At 44.9% G+C, this 20,955-nt stretch overlaps 1 protein-coding gene across 6 annotated transcripts in view; it reads left to right on the top strand.

The window, feature by feature from the left end:
- LOC105273925 (Zn finger homeodomain 2) overlaps positions 1-20,948 on the top strand; it is a 142,231-nt gene extending 121,283 nt beyond the window's left edge. For all 6 annotated transcript variants that reach the window (XM_011316657.1, XM_011316658.1, XM_011316661.1 and 3 more), the window contains 4 exons: positions 7,636-10,988; positions 12,925-15,701; positions 16,555-19,212; positions 19,401-20,948. In XM_011316657.1, coding sequence (XP_011314959.1) covers positions 7,832-10,988; positions 12,925-15,701; positions 16,555-19,212; positions 19,401-19,835 — 9,027 coding nt within the window. In that variant the 5' untranslated portion in view covers positions 7,636-7,831 and the 3' untranslated portion in view covers positions 19,836-20,948. The remainder of the gene's footprint in view (positions 1-7,635; positions 10,989-12,924; positions 15,702-16,554; positions 19,213-19,400) is intronic.
- The last annotated feature ends 7 nt before the right edge of the window (positions 20,949-20,955 follow it).

Below are 20,955 nucleotides of genomic sequence, written 5' to 3'. Positions count from 1 at the left end.
GCAAATGATGACAATTAACTGTGTTTTTTTCCTTTTTGTTGGAATTGCCTTTTTTTAATGCTGTAAAAATTACGGGAGTGGAACAGTTTAGTTTCATTGCGCAGAAAAAACTACTTAACGATCGTAGATGGTTTTTAGTGGGAATTGAGGGGAATTTGGAATGTTGCAGAGCTCTAAGTGTTACGCCTGTCTGAAGATATATTAAAAATATATAAAACTCGCCACTCATATAAAATAAATAGATGCATATAAACCAAAAAAAAATATATATATCAAGATTTTTGACAAGTAAAAATTATTGCTTTACAAGTGGATTTTTGCAGATCTTTGGTAGAATTTTATTCATATATTCTTCTTCAACTGATGATTTAGTCTTTACGTTTGATTTCTATTCTATTCGAGTTGCGATGCCCTCGATCCATCGGCATTATAAAAAATTGACATTTCCGTGGGGGATTTGACACTACGAGTGTACATGTAGGTTGTTGGATAATTATTAATTAACTATCGGTTAATGTACGTCTGATCGCATACATTAGTGGACCCTAACGTCAGCCCTAGTTGGTCATGCCTCTACACATTGATACGTGACATTATAATGGAGCCCAATAAAAAGAAAATCCCAGTGGCTATTAAATGTCGCGTATAGGAAGAAAGAAAAAAGACGAATGAAAAGGGAATATAAAACCGCGGATGAAATTCAGAGCGTTTACAAGGAATAAATATCCCTCCACTGGCATCGTACATTTTAAAGCTGTCTTTATCTTCACATTTTAAAGCATTTGCTCCACATGTAGGTATTATAGCCTGGCGGGAAAGTGCGTGAGGTGCCTTAACAGCAGAAGTAACACGAGTCTGTAAGCGCGTAATGAATCACGCCTCGCTCGATACCCACCTCACTTTGAAAATAAAATACACGTTATACACGTATAAAAGCGTGCATATTGGTAACAGTGTAATTCAATTTACCACAGCCAAGCCATCGTATGAGCACTCTAATGACCCCTTCCCAACCATTGTTCACCGTTTTAAACTCATGAATATTTGAATAGATGAATTCAAACCGACACGTTTTATATCCACCTACTATTTTCCATTTCCAAAACGAAATCAATTCATGTCACAGCCATCCTAAATTAATGAGTATTGAGTCTTGAGTCTTTTTCGGCATGTCCGAGTACTTCGAGGATATTTGAGGGGGAAAAAAAATGTGTCGGTTGAATGCGTACGTTATTGATTGAAATTTCTAACGAACTTGTTCTCATTAGCAATCAACCTGATTCTTTAATCAATATTTTCACGAAACTGCCAATTCAAGGCACTAAATGTTCAGTCTGATTTTTTCTATTCTGTTTGTCATCAAATATAACTTATTGAAGTAGGTGCAGGTTTCAGTTGCAAAATTTACAGCACATTTTCAAGCAATTATAATTCTTGGTTTGTCGTAATTGTAGTTTGATACGACATTCAAGTGACTTTACTTTATTCAGCTTATCGGCTTATCACTTTCCCATGAACAAGCAAAGTAATGCGGTCGATTATTCATCAACGTATATCACTCATTATCTTTCGCGTCGCATTAATCGTTATTTCCCGGAATCCCGACGCCACTCCCCAGACTTCCCAAAAATGGAATCAAGGTGTGAATATGTGTCGTCAATTTCCGATAAAAACTGAAAATCGATTGTAATTAGACGGTGAGAAAATAATTGCCGAAGAAAAACTCCTTTGATTTTGAGAAATTGGGACGTTCATTAATTCTTCATTAATTCTCAATGTGAGGGAATGCTTATTATCTGTCAATTATATGCATTAGGGCATGAATTGAGGAGGAGTAACGAGAATTATGTTACTGAAGACTGATAAAAAGAAGAACAATTGTTAATTCGGTGCTATCGTATCGCGTGTCCCGTTGTTTGTAGACTGTGGCAGCCCCCCTCCCCCCGCAAACCCCATCATCGGCGTGAGTCCGGCCTCTAGTGATGCCAGGGTTCCTGGTAAACTCAGAAATGCCAGATTAGGACACACACTCGAGGATTGCACGTTCTCTGCGGTAAACCCCTCACCACTCACCGTGCCTATACTCACTGCTGAATAATGAAAACCCTTTATACACACGATCCGCTAGTACTTGATAGATTATTGCTTGCCACTGGCGTATATATATCGTGTCTTCTTTACGTTATTTGCGGGGTACGGAAAAAATCGAGTTGAGAGTGATTTTCAATCGACCATTGTGTGACCCTTGTGCATTTACTCGTTTAATAATTGCCGACGTAAATTGGTAATAATTACACGTAATGATTGAACAATAATATTGTGAATTAAAAAACCATCATAACATGGAACTGTAATACTCTTTCCGGAAATAGCTCGAAGAAAATTCTATGAATTCCTGCAATTCTATCAATTTTTATGAACCGTACAGAATTAGTTTATATTTTTCAATGAACTCTGATAATCTGTCAATTTTTATAAATAATTTTGAATTGAATTTTAACGTAAAAAGTGAGGAATATATTTACTTTTTAGAGTTTCAAGTAATTTTCGAAAACTTGGTAACCCTCTGTTCTGAGGCCGAGTCTCCCATGATTAACTCATATCTGAAGGCGTAATTAGGCCCTAATAATCCCGAGTAATTGAAGAAATAATTTCTTGCCACTCGAGCCGGATAAGCCTCATCTATCGGCGTATTTTTGGACCAATAGGTGGCATTTATCGTCGATTTTACGTGTTAATCTAGGCCTGTACGATTTGTCGCTTATCGGCCTAAGCCTGTCTCCATAACTTTCTTATCAGGACGTTACCACCAAACGCCCGCGCCACCTATTGCCGACGTCAATCAATGTCGATCGTCAGTAAATTATTCAGTGTCTATTGTCACTGGTCGCAATAAGAATTTCTTATTGAGAAATAATAATTAAGCGTCGAGGACGTAAAGTTTTCGGGGGAAAAACAATGGCTCTGCGAAAAGCTCCACTTATCGGCCTTATGATAAAATGTACTATTTGGCGATCCAGCGTAGTCAAAGAGGCGAAAAAAATCTAATAATCTGCGGGAGAGCCTGAAGAATCTCCTGGGGGCCGTGCGGGCCGTTCTCGGCGTGCGTGCGTGTTACGGGCGAGTTTCTCACGGTGTTGTGCATTCGAAGGAAATTATAAGGGAGCGGGTTAAAGTCGGGTTAGCGCGGGGGTGTTTTTCGAGTGGCGGTGCAAGAGTAAAAGAGTACCAACGATGGGGGTTGCTGCTGGCGCTAGAAGGATAGTGAATCAGTTAAAAGTGGTATGAGAAGGTAAATCACACTTAATTGATATCACAAAGAAGCCCTTCCTCGGCGCCGCCACCCAGTCTAAACCCACTCCACAACTTGACTTCATAATCACCATCTCCACTCCTCTCCCCGACTCCTCTTGGATTAAACGCCGTCCAGATCCATGTTGAAGGTAAATTAACCTCCACCTCTAACACTGCTGAGAGCCCTCTCCTCATTTCGTGTGTTTCCACAACCCTTTTATGCCTCTTCGATTACCGTTGTCTTCGCTAGTGCGCCTCAATACCTCTCCACTCCTTTCATGAGGTATATTTCTGGAATGGGGAATTTTTTTTTTTAAGTACCGAACAACTCGGTATAGCCTCAAAAACCACGAGGATAATTGCTCCTGCAATCCTGAAACTCAAGGTGGGACGTTTCCAGACTTCCGCTCGAGCGTCGCCCGCGAATTTTACCCGAGTGCACAATGAATATTTATTTCTCTCGAGAAAAGAAAGACTCTTTCACCACTGACGTGAACACGCGAGAACCCCCTTGCAGCCCCCCCCATTCACTCCGATTTCCCTTGGTTGGTCGGTGAATAGCAGATCTCGAGGCAGGAGACACGATATATCGATACGTAATGAGTTGCGTATGCGATAATTGCTCCTGATTATGTGGGGGCTTTTGATCTTTCTACTTTCGTATTTCTGTTCTTTTTTTTTTGGTGGAGAACCGAAGGTTTGTAGTGTCATATGGCCCAAACCGCACACCACGTGACCAACAAAGGGTTGAATTGCATCGCGAGAAAGCAGGGCCCAGTGCGGTTTGGGAGGCATACATTGGTTCGGTTTCCGGTCACTCTTGAAAAAAAAAAACACTGTCAGCAACAATACATCTTTCTTATTTCTCTATTTTCACTGGGATAATATCCGGCATCGGGCACGCTTTGAAAGAAACCTATCAACCACCTGTGTTGCACCCTTCCTTCGAAAACTTTCACCAGGATAAACCGTACAACCCACCCCGTTTGTGCGAGGATCATCTGACTCGAGCTCTTCCTCCATCGATTGCTTCTCGATATCGTGAGAGACTCACGTCCATCACGCGAACTCTCGGAAAAGACGACGAAACGACGATTCGGTTTGGAGAAAAAAAAAAAAAAATGAGGTAGGTGAAGAGGATAGACTTCAAGGACCCCCCACCAAAGGTCCGAGGTCTCACGATTCTAAATTTCTTATTCCGCGGAGTCTTTCAGACACGGAATTATCGACAAAACTATACTTCTCTTTCCGCCTAGCTTAATTTCTTTGCTTCTTTTAGTTGTTTTTTTTTTTTACTTCATTCTACTCCTTTACTTCTTTAACTCATCCTGGTTTTAGGCGGCGGTTCATCGTACGAAAATCGATATGGAGGCTTAATCAACGCCAGTCGAAAGTTCATAGTCATTCGAGTTGTCACGAGAGCCATTCAATCGATTCATCGGCTCGCTCCTCCAAAAACTGGTTCGATGTTATTCAAAATACGAACTACATAAATTTTCGGGTGAAACATTGTTTACCCACGGACAAATGAAAGTTGAGGAAAAATTGCATCACGTAATTGTGAGGTAAAACTCTTGTCATATCTTCCACCTGGCGGTTCGGAATTAAAAAAGAAACTGAGAGTTAAAAGGTGGATATTTCTTCTAAAAATTTGCTGCCCCTCGAAGAATGTCTAGATATTATTTGATTAATGATTAAAAGATTATATTCCTCAGATGAAGATTGAATTTTCAATCCTCAACCGAAAAAAAGTTTCTTCCGAAAGTATCCGGAGAATCTTTGAGAGAAAATTTAATGCCCTTCTCAGTGCACGCAGTAACTGCCAAATACCACATTTCATCCGTCTTTTATAGCAGATTTGTGTCACCCTGATCCTCTTAAAAAGAAACATTGTCTCTCTTTCAAAAGCTTCATAAATTACTGAAACTAGGAAAGTCGACCAGGTGATGTTGGCAGATGTTTTTGTCGAAAAAGTCCCCGATCCACAGCAACGAAAACAAGCCACCCTTGTTTTCCATCGAGCTAACCAGAGATGGAGGGAGGGGACGCATGTGTATTGGTTCTGAGACGTCACGGTGTTTCCCAACACGAGGGAAAATGAAAAAAAAAAAAACCTCAGAGGACGGCGCAGAGGGAACGCACACCCTGTCTAGAACGAATCGTACAATCGAGACAAATTATACCAGAAATCATTCCCCGAGAAAAAAAAAGATGCTCACGAGACATTTCTTTCGAAAAAGGTGTTTAAAGGGAGTTCATCAAAGAGGTTACCTAACCCGACTATTTATCATCGGTCTATTTGCACGATACACAGAGCCAATGTACTCAGAGCGGCATACGACACGTTTGATCCGTGAAGACTGACGTAAATTCAAGACTGAAACCAATTATTCCTTCCGACAATCGACCGTGCGATACCGTATCTCCCCCCCCAGCTCAAACAAAAAATAATGCATCGTTAATTTCGCGGGCGGAAACTGCCAGTGCTTTTGATTGAACCATCACAAATCACTTGGTCACTCTTTCACCGAACAATAGCAACACGTTTTCGACCCGAAGAAACTCCAGAGTAACTAGAGATCATCATTCTATCATCCAATTTTTCCTCCACCCCCTGAACTACCGTATTACCATCTCATTCCATCAGTCTAATCGCCAATGCATCATACCAACAAATATCCAACCCATCTCCAATCACCGAGAGAATAAATCGAATTGTTATATTACTTTTGATGGCATAGAAATTCACCCGATTGCTATCACTCGGAGATGCTGTGGCTGGGCGTTTTGGTCGCGATAATCTGGGAAAATGACCGTTGGGATACCGTAACGTACGCATTACAAAATGGATACGGTTTGGTCTCCACTGATGCTCATGGGGATATACGGTGACTGGATTATGGAGTTTGTACCACGGAATTATGAGGGATCGGTGGTACATAAAGGGGAGGCAATCCGAGAGTAGATGGGGGGAAGGGAGAGGGAGAGAGAGAACGGGGAGGTGTATAATGCGGTACACGTACGCACCATAATGTCCGGTGGTATATATTCCTTCACTTAACGAGAGAGAGAAAGGGAGAGGCGGTACGGAAAAATAATGCCCGGAGAGTGAGAGATATTCTGTGATGAGAGTGCCTCGGGACGTCACGACGGGATCTGCCACCCCCACGTATACCAATGAGAATAATCGTTGCTGTGGATGCATCTTTCAATACATGCAAGCAACTGAGAAACTAAAAGATGAGATAGACGCACACCTACTTATCCCTTCTACTGTGCATTTGCCGGGATCCGTTAGATTCCAGGGATACCACTCGCTGTGGTACAGACCAACTTGGATGATCCCCCGGCTCGATTTCACGTAATTGGGATGCAATTATAAAATGGCCGAGCCGCTTCTGGCGCTTTTACACCGCTCGATTCGAGGAAAACGTTTGGAATATTCACCTCCATCGCCGTCGTTACGAATATCATTGCCAATCTGACACGTATTGTTTGAAATACAACATTTTTTTCAATCAATCAGACTGAATGAATGATTGATAGATCCCTCTCTGTCAAACGAGTTTGTTCCATATAATTGCAGAATCAAGTAATGAATTTATCAATTAAAACTCGTTTGATATTTGTGATATTTTCTGAAACGCATGTTTTGACGATTTTTACTGGCTGCCTGTAATTGAGCCCTTCAGAAATGAATATGGAAATAAAATGGTTGCGCTAAAATCTTGGCTCGGAATACAAATAGACATAGGTTTTGAGAATATTCTGAGCATAGTATAAGTATTCATATTGAAGCGGATCGTGACCCTCGCTGTACCTTTCTATCCTTGTTGCTCGCCTTCTCGGATCGAAGCGGCGAGAACCTATCGATACTCAATCGATAGATAAGTCGGGTCGACGGGTCGCAAACACAGCTGGCTCAGGTATAACCTGGGTACAGACGATTCCTTGTATTTTGCGACGCGCGCGCGTGTATCCCCCTATCTCACTCTTGAATTTCTTTGTGCAACAAACCGTTGTACTCAACTGTCCCGTGGATCTCTGAACTCCAGGTTATATCCTCTTGTGTGCCCAGCTTGCCGCATTTCTGGGTATTTTCCTATCTCCTTTTTCACCTCTGGTACGAGTGTTGTTTGCCCGGATTAACTGGCGACTGGCTTTATAAAAAAGCCGGCACAACGTTAGTCGAGTGTGTCTCCCACGCAACGTCGCAAAACTCACAATGATGACATTATATTAGAATGAATACGTTGAGTGACTGGAATTCGATGATTGTGAAGTGGAAGATTTGGTGTACAGTGTATGCATTGATTGACAATATGTTCTGTTTGATTGCAGGTACGACCTGGGGTTGCGACGGGGTAGCTAGTAAACCTTCAACGGTGGGTGAAGAGGACGATAAAACGGGGTGGAAGGCGTTAACAAAGGTAGATTGGACGCTGTGCAAGGTGGGAGGAATAAAAGAAAGTAAAGTGAGCGCAGACGCATGCGCAATTGGTGATGTGAGGCTGGCGGTCGCCTCACGTTTGGGGTGATGCCCTCCAGTGAGCCCCATCCCCCCCAGTACCATCTTCAGCACCGCACAATTCCGCCATCTCATTTGCAGCAGCACTCGTCGTCACCGACGAGCGCAACAATTGGCCAGCATCAGCTATATCAACAGCTGGTGTCTGTCCATCATACCCAGAATCAACCGAGCCAGCAGCACGGCGTTGGCTATCAAAATTCCGCGTACGCGCTACAAAAACAGGAGATGAGCCCGGAGGAGGAGGGTGGCCGGAGCGGCGGGTCCCCTCCGGCTGCTGGGGCTGCACTCCATCAGCCACATCATCCACGAACAGCATCACCACCCTCCGGTACTGAGCCCTGTAATCGTGACGCTATACCAACCCCAACGCCAACAGCCGACACAACAACAACAACAGTCAGTTCGAATGATACACTAGCAACGGTATCCGCAGCAGCAAGTGCTGCTACCATAACAACAAGCGTTGGTATGACCACTATGCAGTCATCAGGTCAACCTCAATCACAACAGCAGGGTCCAAGTCCGAGTCCAAGTCCAACAGGCGGTGATGTTGAAAAATTTGATGGTAAAATTGTTTATAATCCCGATGGATCAGCGTATATTATTGAGGGTGAGAGTGAATTGAGTGAGGACGATTCATTGCCAGATGGTTGTATCGTTGATGGTCGTGGTGTTTCCGTACCACACTCACTGGTCTTTCCCCAAATAGCAAGCGCCTACTATGTATCAAGGTTATACGCCCATCAGGCATATCAACAACAGCAGGCACAGCAGCAGCAGAGAAATTCAGCTCAACCCCATAATCCCGATTTGCCGGTAATGCACAGTTATCGAGTGATTAGTTATAGAACAGCGGAGGGTAGTAAAGCGCCGCCGCCAACGCCAGCTCCACCGCCTCCATCAACATCTGTGCCAGTCAAGCCAATTCTCATGTGTTTTATCTGTAAACTGAGCTTTGGTTATGCCAAAAGTTTTGTTGCACACGCACAGGGTGAGCATCAGTTGACACTGATGGAGGATGAGAGGCAGGTGCTGTCGCACGCGACGACGTCAGCTATTATTCAGGCTGTTGGCAGGGGTAAGCAGCCACTGGTCAGCTTTCTCGAGTCAGTGACGAGTTCGTCGTGTCTCCAGAGCTCACCGGTCCAGGGGCAACATCGTGGTACTGAATCAAATGAGCACGATATCTCAACGGCAACTAGTACACCAACCAGTACACCGGGTATACCAAGTAGTCCGCAGGCACAGCAGAGGCCATCGCCAAGTGCCCCAACCACACCGACGTCTCACGCTAATTCATTGAGCTTCAATCATCAACCCACACAGCATCAGTGGACGGGTCAAGTGAGTGCTGCATCGTGGGCGAAAGCACCAGAGGCAATGCATTATACATCACCACCACCGCCATCATCGACCAAAGGTTCGCCATCGTCGTACGCTGCTCTCACCCAACAGCCACCGAATTTTCTAACTGGTACGACAATCGGCGTGTGCCCGGAGCACATGCAGGGAAGACCGAGCGGCGTTGAATGTCCGAAGTGCGAATTAATACTGACAAGTAGTCGTCTGGCTGGACCTGGTGGACCCCTAGCTGGCATTCACAGTCGTAACTCATGCAAAACCCTCAAGTGTCCAAAATGCAATTGGCACTACAAGTACCAGGAGACACTAGAAATTCACATGAAGGAAAAACATCCCGAGAGTGAGACATCGTGTATCTACTGTATCGCTGGTCAACCACATCCGAGGTTAGCTAGGGGTGAGACATATACTTGCGGTTACAAGCCATACAGGTGTGAAGTTTGTAATTATTCAACAACAACCAAGGGCAATCTCAGCATACACATGCAGAGTGACAAACACCTCAACAACATGCAAGAGCTCCAGCAGGGTGGTGGTGCTGCTGTTGCAGCGAGCAATCCCTCGTCATCGCAGGAGGCACCAATGCCAACGCGGAGTCCCCACCATCCCCAAAATCACAGTCCCCACTTGACGGGTCAGGCGGTGGCTCAGGGTAAACCAAAACCGACCTTTCGCTGTGATGTTTGCAATTATGAGACAAATGTTGCGAGAAATCTCAGGATACACATGACGAGCGAAAAACATACGCATAATATGCTGGTGCTGCAGCAGAACGTTAAGCACATGCAGACACTGTCAGCCCTTCAGTCACACCATCAGCAAGCGCAGCAGCACCACCACCAGGCGGCTGCACAGCAGCAGCAACTCGAACAACTGCTGCATCTCGGTGGTCTGGATAAACCACAGCACGCCGAGGCAGCGCTCGCTGACATGGCGTACAATCAGGCTCTTCTCATTCACATGGTAGCTGGCGGTCAATTACCACCCCAACTGCCACCAGAGTTACTCGGTGGCATGGCAAGTATGAGTGCAATGAGCAATCTTGGTGGGGACGTTGGCTTGTCCCCAGACAGCATGGAACCACCACCAGAGCCAGCCGATCCCGATCCATCTCACTTATATCACTGTTGTGTGTGCAATAACTTCAGCACCGATTCTCTCGATGCTCTCGGTCATCACTTAGCCACTGACAGAACGAGAACGCGAGAGGGTGAAATACTTGCCCTGGTAGCTGGTAATTTTGTCTGCAAACTGTGTTCGTACAAGACCAATCTAAAAGCTAACTTCCAGTTGCACTGCAAAACGGACAAGCATCTACAACGATTGCAGCACGTGAATCACGTGAAAGAGGGCGGTTCACGTAATGAGTGGAAGCTCAAATTTCTCGCCTCCCCAACTAGTGCACAATTGCGTTGTCACGCATGTGACTACTACACAAACAGTGCCCACAAGCTAGTCATGCATGCAGACTCGCCCAGACATCAAGCAGCAGCTCTTCTTTTACGACATCTACTCGAGGCCAGTGCCAATACCCAATCCCAGAGTAAACTCTATCACTGCGCATTATGTGGATTCAGCGCTAGACATCGACTACCACTTTTGCAACACGTACGATCTCTCAGGCATTTGCAAATGGAGCAACTCCATCAACTCCACAGACGCAGTGGTATACAAGGCAATGACAATCCCCACACGGATATTGGCGATGTCTTTCAAGTTGTCGCTGATCCCGATGCACCATCAACCCAACAAGCTAGTCCCACAACACCAACGACACCCAATGCCGCTACCACCAACAACGGTGAGTGTCGCTACGTACACTCCCACAACAAATCACAAAATATGTCATTCATCCACGACCATTTACACGATACAATTGATGTTGTTTTGTACTACTGTTATGCACCATGTATTTATTTTTTTTGTATTTTTTTTGCTGTTTTTGTTACGTAACTCGTGGCTTTGTTAATCAAAATTACCTCGATATACCTGCAAAGTCATAAATTTAATTGGCGAACTGTCGAATAAATGGGGAGAACGTGAAAAAAAAAAAAATTCACCAAAGACACCTATGTCTTGGCTTCTTCATTTTTTATTTTTTATTTCTTTTTGCATAATGAATCCACTGCGCCATGAACCCACTCATCGATTACATTCGCACTGCAATTAACCTCCTACCGCAATTACGGTTATTTCATTCCTCTCGGTAGCATATGGCAATGGCGTGTGCCCACCTCTGTTACACACACACAGCGTTCTCATTCCTGTGTATGTGTTTTCTTTATTATTTTGGAATAAGTTGATATGCCATTGTGCCACAAGCGTCATGTACATTTTACCCCCGATTCGTAATACAGGGATCGTGGAACAAGGCCATAGAATTTAGAGCAACACGCGTCAGCATTTCGCCTCCATCGCAACTGGCGTTCCAATGTGGTTTCGGACAATGTCTGGCCTACGGTCGATCTTGGTGGTCTTCGAGCTTATTACTGTATGACTAGTCTCCTTACTCCATGATACTCTCAAAACCAATGCATGAACCACCTCAATTTCTGTCTTCCCACCATCACGGGAATGCCGGTTAATTCGGTGTATTACGAATCTATAATGCGAATTTTATATTGGCAGGCGCTTGTGGGCATCTGCGGCGGCCTCCGACCTACCTTTTCATTTCCTCCCTCGCATCCCCCTTTAAATTTTACGGTTTAATCCTGCATTTTTTTCAGAATGGGAACGGCTGGAAAAAAAAAAACTTTCACCCCGCAACTTTGGCGATACCAGTTGGTCAAGTGCGTGGGGATCGATTGGTAGCGCCTAATAATTTTATCGAAATGCGGTTACTGGGGAAAATGTTGAAATTAAAATATTTCAACCGGACGAGAAGGCGTCACGTATCCGTCGGTGGGCCACTTTGTTTCCGGTTGTCGAAAATGCAGGAGGGAGCGTGTAACACTCAGTAGTTGAGGGGAAAAGTAAAAATAACAAAAATCGCATGTTCCACATCAAGAATTGCATAGTATTGACTTTCCCCATGACGTTTCCGGAATTCAATGCCGATGGGTAATTAAATTCCTCGCGGAGTCATATGAATGGATTGAGCTTCACGATTTATATTGCCTGGGCTTTAATCAGGGATGACAATCTGACTATTCATAGATTTTTTTATTCCCCGGCAACGTGACGCCCCATACACATCTCCATCACGTCTAGCGGTTTATTGAAAACTGCCGTTTATTTCATCTCGGTGTGTGTCCCCCATTCGTCGCGTGGAAATTAACACCCAGAAACACTTGAAACAGGTTTTTTAACGGCGAACTTCCAAGTATAAATAACGAGTCGCGTGTCGCAAGGCACAACCATGGGCTACATTAATCCGAAAATTGATTGGAAACAATGGGCTATAATGAACAGCCGATGAATTTCTAACGGATTTTTTTGCAAAACACTAGAGTTGAGGGTACGATTCCTTGATTGGTTTACATAATTCAGTCAAATTTCTTTGAAAATTTATGTATTTTTTCATTTTTACCCATGAAAGGAGATACTTTAATAAATATCTTCGACGAATCATTCGATGAGAAATAAAATATGTAAAAAAATGAACCATCGACGAATCACCCGTGACTCACACAAAACTACACAGATTGATGTTTAATCGTTATCACAATTTTAGTAACTGTAGTGTCTATTATCTTGCCATACCCATAAATATTTTGACCGTTTTATTTGTTTTCCAGAGCGACGTGAGGACGGCAGCGATTGTGGTAGTGAGGTGAAACAAGAGCCAGAAAACGATCAAGAGCAGGATCCAGAGCCTGATAACGATACAGAAGAAATTGTATGTCCATTCTGTACGTATCAGCCAACATCGAAGGAAGAATTGAAGCAGCACCTCCAAGTGGCCCACACACAAGAGAACGAGGATAAAATGGAAGTTGTTAAGGAAGAGCCAGTACAAGAGTTGTTGTGTCCATTGTGTCAAGATGGGTTCAAAGAGCGAGCTGCTCTGGAAAAACACGTGATGCAAATTCACTCGGTGAATGCAGACGGTCTCCAGAGGCTGTTACTCCTCGTAGACCAGAGTCACTGGTTAAATAACAGTCCACGAAACACATCTACACCAGCGGCAACACCTACATCCCCAAGTACAACAAAGCAAAATCCCGAGGACGATAACGAGAGAACGAGCGAAGAGGTCGAGGAGATAGCGAGGTGTACAATATGCGGTAGAATCTGCAGATCGCTGGAGGAGCTTCAGCAGCATCACAGGGAGTCCCATCCGGCGACAACGCCAACCCTGGCAGTCAGTGAAAAACACGTCTACAAATATCGCTGTGGTCAGTGCAGTCTGGCCTTTAAAACCCTCGAAAAACTTCAACAACACTCGCAGTATCACGCAATTCGTGATGCCACGAAATGCGCCCTTTGCGGCAGATCTTTTCGCTCAGTTCAGGCACTCCAACGTCACCTGGAGTCAGCGCACGCCGACCTTCAGGAAGACGAATTAGCGCAGTACAAGCAGAGTCTCCTCCATGCCCATCCCCTTCTGCAGGCCCTTACTGAGGAGGCTATCAGACGACAGGGTGGTGTTGTCGGTGAGCAAAATACCGAGGAGGAGACGAGGGGCGACGAGGAGGAGAGCGACGCCAGTGATTCATCGCCCCTCCACAAAGAGCAGAGATTACTCGAGGATTATCTCAATAGTCAATCAATCGCTGAAGACTCGTATCACGATCCTCAACGTAAATTCAAGTGCCATCGTTGCAAAGTTGCCTTCACGCGACAGAGCTACCTCACAGGACATAACAAGACTTTACTACACCGTAAGGGTGAGAAAATGACCTATCCGATGGAGAAGTATCTTGACCCAAATAGGCCATACAAGTGTGACGTCTGCAAAGAGAGTTTTACGCAAAAGAATATACTATTGGTTCACTACAACAGCGTCAGTCACCTGCACAAACATAAACGAGCAATGCAGGAGCAGGGAAACAACAATACCTTGATCTCTGTGATACCCCCGGCGAGTCCAACGGAATCACCAGACTCTCAACAAGATCACGACAAAAAACCATACAAATGCAATATCTGCAAGGTTGCGTACTCTCAAGGCAGCACTTTGGATATTCATATGAGAAGTGTTCTCCATCAAACACGAGCTAGTAAACTACCAGATTTGGCTGCAAGTGGTCAGCTTGATCTCGGACGACCGTTGATCGAGCAGCCACCGCCCTCCAGCCCAAATAGCCCACCAGGCAGCACAAACACCGGCAACAGTAACAGCAACATGCTATCCTGTCCTCGTTGCAGTGCTCTGTTCGTCAGCCAGGAGCAACTGACCACTCATCAGCAGTTGTACTGCATTTTCAGTAATCCATTGGCGCTATTTCAAACACTGGCTGCGTCGCAGCAGATGGCAGCCTCGACTCCAGATAAAACCCCTCCACCGATTTCCACGACGCCCCAACTCCAGCAAGCTCCGACCCCCAATCAGGTTGATATCTTATCTCAACCGAGACACAAAACATCACAAATGTACAAACACTTACTCGAGAGCTTTGGCTTTGATCTCGTGATGCAATTCAATGAGAATCACCAGAGGAGGCAGAGGAAGGAAGAGGAGGACAGGGCGGCACTCCAGGCGCAGCAGGAGCAGCAAAAGCAGGAGCAGCAAAAACAGGCGCTGGCTGCACAACAGGCAATGGAGAAAGAGGATCAGGAGACTGAAGAGCCCGGTGAGGAGGAGGCAATTCCTGAGTTAACGAGGAGCACTTGTCAGCACTGTAACAAAGAATTCAGTAGTGTCTGGGTGCTGAAGGCGCACTGCGAAGAGGTACACCGTGATTTAGTGCCAAGGGAATTTCTCGAAAAATACGCACAGCAGTTCAAGTGTGAGTATGAGAAGAAGAGTGTAGTTGTAACTGCGGCGACTTCGTCATCCACAACGACAGCACCGCGCAGCTCAACACCCGCAGCCAATCAGCCACAGGATTTGAGTTCTGATAAGGAGAAACGAGATAAGGATAAGGAGGAGGGTGGGGAGAGCAAAGAACGTATCAGTCGCACACCGGAGGCCACTTCGACTACTCCAGCTACAACTCCAGCATTAAGTAATACTCCGGTATCGAGTAGTGAATCGGTTACACCAACTGCAACGAGTAATTCACAGCATCCTATGCAGTCACAGCCGCAGAGCCAGCAGCATGCCCAGATGACACTGGCACAGCAAATGTCGGAAATGCAAGCTGCCCTCAATGCCATGGCCGCTAGTCAGCTGCAACAGCAATTGCAACAGTATCCTGGACTCATGATGGGCATGATGGGACTGCCCCTGGGGCTCAATGTGCCTGCTCTTGCTGCTATGAATCTACAGCCACCACTTGTACCAATGATGCTACCACCCCCGCCTTACGATGCGGCCAACAGTCAGAACTCTGCGTATCCACCCATGCAGGCGCAGGCTGATCTTCTTGCCAAACAACATCTCGCCATTCAACAGCAACAGGCCGCTGCGGTGAGTTTTCTTTCTATTCTTTGAATTTTCCATTTTCGCGACATTCGAATTTTCACGCGACGGGACCTATAGGGGGAGTGAGGTAATACCGTTTTAACGTTTTTCTTAATTATCAATTTTTCGAAATGAAGACCGATTTTAGGTGGAAACATTATATTCTTTCTATTTCCCTTATTTTCATTTTTTTTACATCATTTTTAGGATTAAATATTTGTTTCCCTTGATAGATTATTTTATGTATACGAACTTTCCGTGTAAATAATCATCACTGATATTTCTCTCTCATTAATTTCTGTTTCTGCGCTGAATAACTAACACTGAATGGAAATACTAACTATACGATGTTAGTTTGAGTAGAAGTGTCATTAATAAGATGAGTTTTTTTTAGCAGCTTTTATTTCGCCCCGCCCGTTGATTTTGCCCCGTCCTCCCGTAAGGATTCTTTTTTAAATTAATAGTTTTTTCGATTTTTCGATACCTGATGAACGAAGCATTCGGAAATTTAACGCTTCTAATTTAACGATTCGTGTATAAGGGACCTATAAGGGGAAATACTTTCCTTTGCGTGTGATTATCTGTAATTCGTACATTAAATTTATGTGTGTTCCAATGGGTTATGAAAACAGATTGCGAATCCAAAGGTTTCGTTCCAAAGAGTTTTAATTCTATTTCGGTGTTTGCAATTTTATGTCCGAATTCGATTCTATGGTAAAATTTAATTTTAGAGGTGAGGGGGGTATTCTCACTATTTACCTCAAACGTTTTTAATCAAGCGCTTAAAATTCCCCTCGTTCGTTTGCACATAAAGTAAAATACTGAGTCCTGAAGAAAATCCTCTTGCATGTATGTGCAGGCAAGCGCAGCAGCCTCGCAGAAGCGTGCCCGCACCCGAATAACGGACGACCAACTGAAGATTCTCCGCGCGCACTTCGACATCAACAACTCCCCAGGGGAGGAACAAATCGTCGATATGGCGAAACAGAGCGGTCTCCCACCAAAAGTGATTAAACACTGGTTCCGAAATACACTGTTCAAAGAGCGCCAACGAAACAAAGACAGTCCTTACAACTTCAACAATCCACCGAGTACAAGTCTGAATCTAGAGGAGTATGAAAAAACAGGGGAGGCGAAAGTGACACCACTGAACTCCTCGACGTCGGGAAGTTCGTCAGATGACAAGAGTCCAAACAAACAGTCATCTCCACCACCAAGTGCCCTGGCAACGCCACCAACAACCGAAATAAAGCAAGAGCCCCTGGATCCACTACCATCACAGCAGTTGCTGCCCCAGCATCAGCTGGAGGAGCCTCACCACTCACCGGGAAGCTCTGGTGGTCAGCAATCGCGTCCGCACTCGCCCGCCTTGAGTATGAGTTCAGTTTTTTCCGGATTGCACCACGAAATGTCTCACAGTTCAGCGAATCCATCGACACCAATGCTGCCACCAAAACTTACACCTCAAAATTTCGCAAGTCCAAATGCCGGATCGGGATCTGTTCCGAGCTCTATAGCAGCCATGGCGCTGACACCTCAGCGCTCTCTGAGCCCAGGTCGTGGCCCAACGGATTTTTCCTTCGGTGGAAACAGCAACGGCAGCAATTCCTCAGGTGGTAGCTCAGGCAAACGAGCCAATCGCACTCGTTTCACCGATTACCAAATCAAAGTCCTCCAGGAGTTCTTCGAGAACAACGCCTATCCAAAAGACGATGACCTGGAGTATTTGAGTAAACTCCTGGGTCTTTCTCCACGTGTGATTGTCGTGTGGTTTCAAAATGCTCGGCAAAAGGCGCGCAAAGTATACGAGAATCAGCCAGCGGCTGAGCCAGTGGCCCAGGGCAGAGAGGGTGACGATGGCTCCGGTCGATTTCAACGCACCCCAGGTCTTAATTACCAATGCAAGAAGTGCCTGCTTGTGTTCCAACGCTACTACGAACTGATACGTCACCAAAAAACTCATTGCTTCAAGGAAGAGGACGCCAAGAGGAGCGCCCAGGCACAGGCAGCTGCAGCCCAAGTGGCAGCAGTCCTCAGCTCCGAAGACAGCAATAGTAGTTCAACAACAACGACTAACGCATTGCCAAACAATCCTAGCACACCAGCCCTCACTGATCAGCAGCAACGGCCCCTGAGCACCTCGACACCACCCCACATCCAGCAAAATCTCCCCCAACTACCAACGACACCGCAACCCCCTGACCAACGACCACCACCGCAGGGGGAATCCAAGGAGGGTAGTTTCCAGTGTGACAAGTGCAATCTGATGTTCGGAAGATTCGAGCTCTGGCGTGAACACCAGCTGGTACATATCATGAATCCCACGCTCTTCCCACCAGCCTATCCTCCAGACTCTCCCTTCGGAATTCTTCAACAGCAGGCACTCAACGCCAGCACTGGCATCACTGGCGACACACCCCATCCCCTCATAGCAATGATGCAGGAACGTAAACGCAAGTTCGAGGATTTTGAGGAGAACACTGGCAGTGAGAATCGTAATAATTCTGAACACAGTGAACAGCCCAAAGATAAGAGATTGAGAACAACAATATTACCAGAACAGCTGGATTATCTCTACCAGAAATACCAGATAGAGTCAAATCCATCGAGGAAGATGCTCGAGACGATAGCCAGAGAGGTGGGTCTCAAAAAGCGAGTGGTACAGGTTTGGTTTCAAAATACCAGGGCACGTGAACGCAAGGGACAATTTCGTGCCCACAGCCAAGTGATAAATAAGCGTTGTCCCTTCTGTCCTGCATTATTCAAAGTCAAGTCTGCCTTGGAATCCCACCTGAGTAGCAAGCACGCCGACCAAGTAGCACGGGGTGAAGTAAATATCGATAATATTCCCGATGAGGAGCTCTCCATGGAATCAGCACCGTCGAATCCCAGCACTCCTAACATGATGCCACCGTTGTTTCCACCATTCAACTCAGACGTAGAGGCCTCCCTGAAAAAATATTACGAGGAGTCGATGAAAAGATACATTAGCGAGCTGCAGGCACACACTAGCAATGGAAAGCAAGAGAACTCTGGCGGACAGGGGGTCAGCGCCACAGGAGAATCCCCACTGGATCTCAGTAAACCAGTGGATCTGAGTCGGCCCGTGAAACTCAATTTGGGAAGTCTGAGCAATCTTCTGGAGGAGCAACAGCACAGCTTGGCTCAACACTTTCGTGGTGGCAGTGATTGTGGACCCCTGACAGATCTCTCTGAGCGCAGTATCTGCGACGACGACTCCATGAGCGAAACAACTGAATTTCTGGACGACGAGAGTGGTCCTGCAAGCCCAGCATCCAGCACACAGAGCTCACGTCATGGTGGTACAACAATGACATCAGCGTCAGCAAGTGGCAATTCAACGAGCGGCAATGCCGGTGGCAAGAGATACAGAACCCAGATGTCAGCGACACAGGTGAAAGTGATGAAGTCACTCTTCTCGGATTACAAAACCCCAACGATGGCTGAGTGCGAGATGTTGGGGAGGGAGATTGGCCTGCCAAAACGCGTTATCCAGGTGAGCAACGGTGCCACACCAGCCACATTGAAACAAACATAACATTGAAAAAAATAAAAACAATCGAAAATTAATAATCAATTGAAACTCTAAAACGTGTGTTGTGTGTGTGTTTTGAATAAAAAAAAAATATAAATAAATGAAGTGAGGACTAATTGGACTAATTGGTGATAAACCGACGGTTGCAGGTATGGTTCCAGAATGCCAGGGCCAAGGAAAAGAAGGCGAGATTGGCAGCTGGTCTCCCAGCAGAGGGCTCTGCTGTTCAACCCCATCGTGGACCAACGGGTCCAGACGAATGCCGTTTGTGCTCAGTACGTTATACCCCAAAATCACCCCTCCAGGAGCACGTATTCTCACGTAGACACATTGAGTCTGTACGAGTTGCTGTGGAGGAGGGTAGCCTAGTACCTCCAACCCCAGGTGTACCAATATTACCTGTTGGTGGGAGTATCACCAATGCGACTGGTCAATCAAACACGCAATCACAGAGTGACGAAAATATGATGTATGGATCGTTGTTTCTCCATCCAACAGCGATGTTTCAGTCACAGCATCCTGGAGCTGCCAGCACGGCTACCACCACCCCCGGTGAGTGTCTGGCTGACCTCTTAGACTCGTAATGAGATAAAGAAAATAAAAATATGAGAAAAGCATATATTTACTGGGTACAACGTGTCAAACGTATGTACAACGCTTGCGCGCGCAACGCCACTCCTTTAAACGTTTCGTTAACGAATTTTTATTGTATTTATTGAAATATACATGAGGTTTATTATCACGTGGTATTCGGTGTGAATTTATTGAATATATGAATTGATATATCGATGTGACACTTTTTTATTTTGAGAGAGTGTGAGAGTCTGGAACAAGTGAGTGGTGTGCACGCGTCAGCTGAAATATCAGGAAAATATATATTTTTCCGTCTATTGTATTTAGTTGTCTCGTGCACGTAATTAATCGTTGATCACGTCTTATTTTTTTTCTCTCTTTTTCTCAATATTGTATATCATAATTTAACCTTACCTTTACCAATTACGTTGCATAATGATCTTTCTTTGGGGGCCCGTGTGATAATCTAGGGGGTCCGTTCGCTATGATGAACCTTGTCGTGTTTATATTAGGTAAAATTTAATAATTTTATTATAGTGATGAATAATATATCCAGAGTTAGGCAATACTGAAAGTTCCTATCAGATGACTATTTGTAGACGTAAGGGAGGCACTTTAGAAAAAACCGGGTGTTATTGAATGATAATAACAGAATGAATTACAAAAGAGTATGTAGTAAATACGGCAGTGAGTCTGTCGCAGTGCACTCACTGTGAGGAACACAGAGTAAATAAAATTATTCAAAAGTGAAGAAAAAAAAATACCATGAATGAGAATGAAAGAATGATAATTCTTCTTTTATAAATAAAAACTAGATCTTTAAGTGAATAAAGATCTTTGTGCTGCCGGAGATAAAAGGATAAAATAATAGACGTGTTTGTTCATTATTTCCCCATCACGTAAGCTGTACAGTAAAGACTATATTAGGATGTAATTATCTCGATTTTAATTGTCCTGATTAAACTCGAATGCGACAGTTTAGAGAATAGTATAGCCCAGAGAAAATGGAGGTTGATAAAACAAAAAAATAACGAAGAACGGACTAGATTGCCTTTTTATTTCTAAGTAGCAAAGGATTTTCTTTCTCTCCCACTTTCCACATCCTCTCTCCATTGTCAATACTGCCCCCCC

Source organism: Fopius arisanus, unplaced genomic scaffold (genome assembly GCF_000806365.1).
Source record: "Fopius arisanus strain USDA-PBARC FA_bdor unplaced genomic scaffold, ASM80636v1 scaffold00008, whole genome shotgun sequence".
NCBI lineage: Eukaryota > Metazoa > Arthropoda > Insecta > Hymenoptera > Braconidae > Fopius > Fopius arisanus.
Note: the sequence above shows the minus strand (reverse complement) of the source record. Positions and strands in the feature narration are given on the sequence as shown.